General features: G+C 41.9%; 1 protein-coding gene across 1 annotated transcript in view; it reads right to left on the reverse strand.

The window, feature by feature from the left end:
- Positions 1-2,500, reverse strand: part of LOC113813038 (uncharacterized) — a 5,123-nt gene that overhangs the window by 1,286 nt on the left and 1,337 nt on the right. The window contains exons 2-3 of the mRNA XM_070127769.1: positions 2,146-2,500; positions 1,471-1,595 (exon numbers count right to left, since the gene is read on the reverse strand). The exon at positions 2,146-2,500 is cut by the window's right edge and continues 720 nt beyond it. Coding sequence (XP_069983870.1) covers positions 1,471-1,595; positions 2,146-2,500 — 480 coding nt within the window. The remainder of the gene's footprint in view (positions 1-1,470; positions 1,596-2,145) is intronic.

Raw genomic sequence — 2,500 nt, forward strand, 5'->3', positions numbered from 1 at the left:
GAGAGGGAGGAGGGGAAGAGAAAAGAAGAAAATATACGTAGGATCACCATCCTTAAATCAGTGTAAAGGTGTGTTATCAGATTAATATTAACATAAACTGGATCCTTCTAATTTCTATGAACAGGACAAACAAAAAATAAGATATTTAATCATGCTAGCAAAGATATACTCATTAAATCACTACAAGAAACAAAAATCAGAAATAGTGAAATCTTAAACGAAACAAGAAGTCCACTATACAAAAAAAATAAATAAATAAATAAATAAAACACGCCACGGAAATAAAGGCGACTCGATCACCTTATAGCCCCCACGAACTCTCACTACAAGAATCAAAAACCAGAAATAACGAAATCATAAACGAAACAAGAAATCTACAATACAACCCCCCCCCCAAAAAAAAAGAAAAATAAAACGCGATAATAGGCGATTCGAACACCACGAACTCTCACTACAAGAATCAAAAACCAGAAATAACGAAATCATAAACGAAACAAGAAATCTACAATACAACCCCCCCCAAAAAAAAAAGAAAAAATAAAACGCGATAATAGGCGATTCGAACACCACGAACTCTCACTACAAGAATCAAAAACCAGAAATAACGAAATCATAAACGAAACAAGAAATCTACAATACAACCCCCCCAAAAAAAAAAAGAAAAATAAAACGCGATAATAGGCGATTCGAACACCACGAACTCTCACTACAAGAAACAAAAACCAGAAATAACGAAATCATAAACGAAACAAGAAATCTACAATACAACCCCCCCCCCCAAAAAAAAAAGAAAAATAAAACGCGATAATAGGCGATTCGAACACCACGAACTCTCACTACAAGAAACAAAAACCAGAAATAACGAAATCATAAACGAAACAAGAAATCTACAATACAACCCCCCAAAAAAAAGAAAAATAAAACGCGATAATAGGCGATTCGAACACCACGAACTCTCACTACAAGAATCAAAAACCAGAAATAACGAAATCATAAACGAAACAAGAAATCTACAATACAACCCCCCCCCCAAAAAAAAGAAAAATAAAACGCGATAATAGGCGATTCGAACACCACGAACTCTCACTACAAGAATCAAAAACCAGAAATAACGAAATCATAAACGAAACAAGAAATCTACAATAGAACACAACCCCACCCAAAAAAAAAAAAAATAAAACGCGATAATAGGCGATTCGAACACCACGAACTCTCACTACAAGAATCAAAAACCAGAAATAACGAAATCATAAACGAAACAAGAAATCTACAATACAACCCCCCCCCCCCCCAAAAAAAAAAAGAAAAATAAAACGCGATAATAGGCGATTCGAACACCACGAACTCTCACTACAAGAAACAAAAACCAGAAATAACGAAATCATAAACGAAACAAGAAATCCACAATACAACCCCCCTCAAAATAAACAGATAAATAAAATAAAACGCGACGATAGGCGATTCGATTACCTTATAGCCCCCACGAACTCCCCGCTGCGTCTCTCCGTTGGAAAGGGTCGAGTTTCGGGGAACATCTGGCAGAAGTAGCTGTCGTGAGCCACTTGATCTCCCTGCATCGCCGGCCAAAGGATTTCCTGTGTTAAACGGTTACATAAGGTCCACATAAGTACATATTTATGTTGATTTTGGTGTTGCATGCTCCTCGTCCGAATGATCTTGAGTGAATTATACCAGTGTTTCCCAAACTCTTTTTGGTGCGACCCTAAAACAGTCTTAGTTTGGGCTAGCGACCCTAAATGTGTGAATATGTAGAAATATATCCAACCATTTTCATGGTAGTTATACTTGCAGATGTATATTAGCTTACGATATTCTGTATTTTTGTTTATATATTATTTATTCTTCTTTTAAGACCCTCTGGCGACCCTCAGAAAAACCCTGGTGACCCTCATTTGGGTCACGGCCATGGAGTTAGGAACCATTGATCTACTCTACGTCGGTTGTCCGTTATCAAGCCTCATGATTTTGGGAGTGAATATTGTGCGTGATGTTAATGTACTTGGATTACTGAAGACGCGAACTGGAGAATTTGAACACGAATGAAATGGTATTTAGCGTAATGCCATGTATGCACACCTACACCAAGACACACACACATACAGAGAGAGAAAGAGAGAGACTCACTGCAAGGATGACCTGGTCTTGGCCCCAGGCCCTCGGTCGATCTCTCCCACACGCGAAGAGGTCGCTCCTGAGCCTCGCCAGCTCCTCGGCGTGTCGGCGGGACCACGACCGGGCGCCCCAGAGGCCGCCGAGGATGCGGAACCCGTGGCCCTCGAAGTCCCTCATGACGTGCCACGTCTTGTTGAGCGCCAGCCACTCCTGCACCGCCTCGGCGTCGCGGGGCAGCAGCGCCGAATCCACGTCGCGGACGGTCAGCGTGGCGACCTGTGGGTCTCCCAAGGGCGCCGCCCGCCACAGCATTGGGTTCACGTCTCGCACGTCGCCGAGCGCGGGGAGCCGCTGCACGTCGCACACG

Source organism: Penaeus vannamei, chromosome 12, assembly GCF_042767895.1.
Source record: "Penaeus vannamei isolate JL-2024 chromosome 12, ASM4276789v1, whole genome shotgun sequence".
Lineage (NCBI taxonomy): Eukaryota > Metazoa > Arthropoda > Malacostraca > Decapoda > Penaeidae > Penaeus > Penaeus vannamei.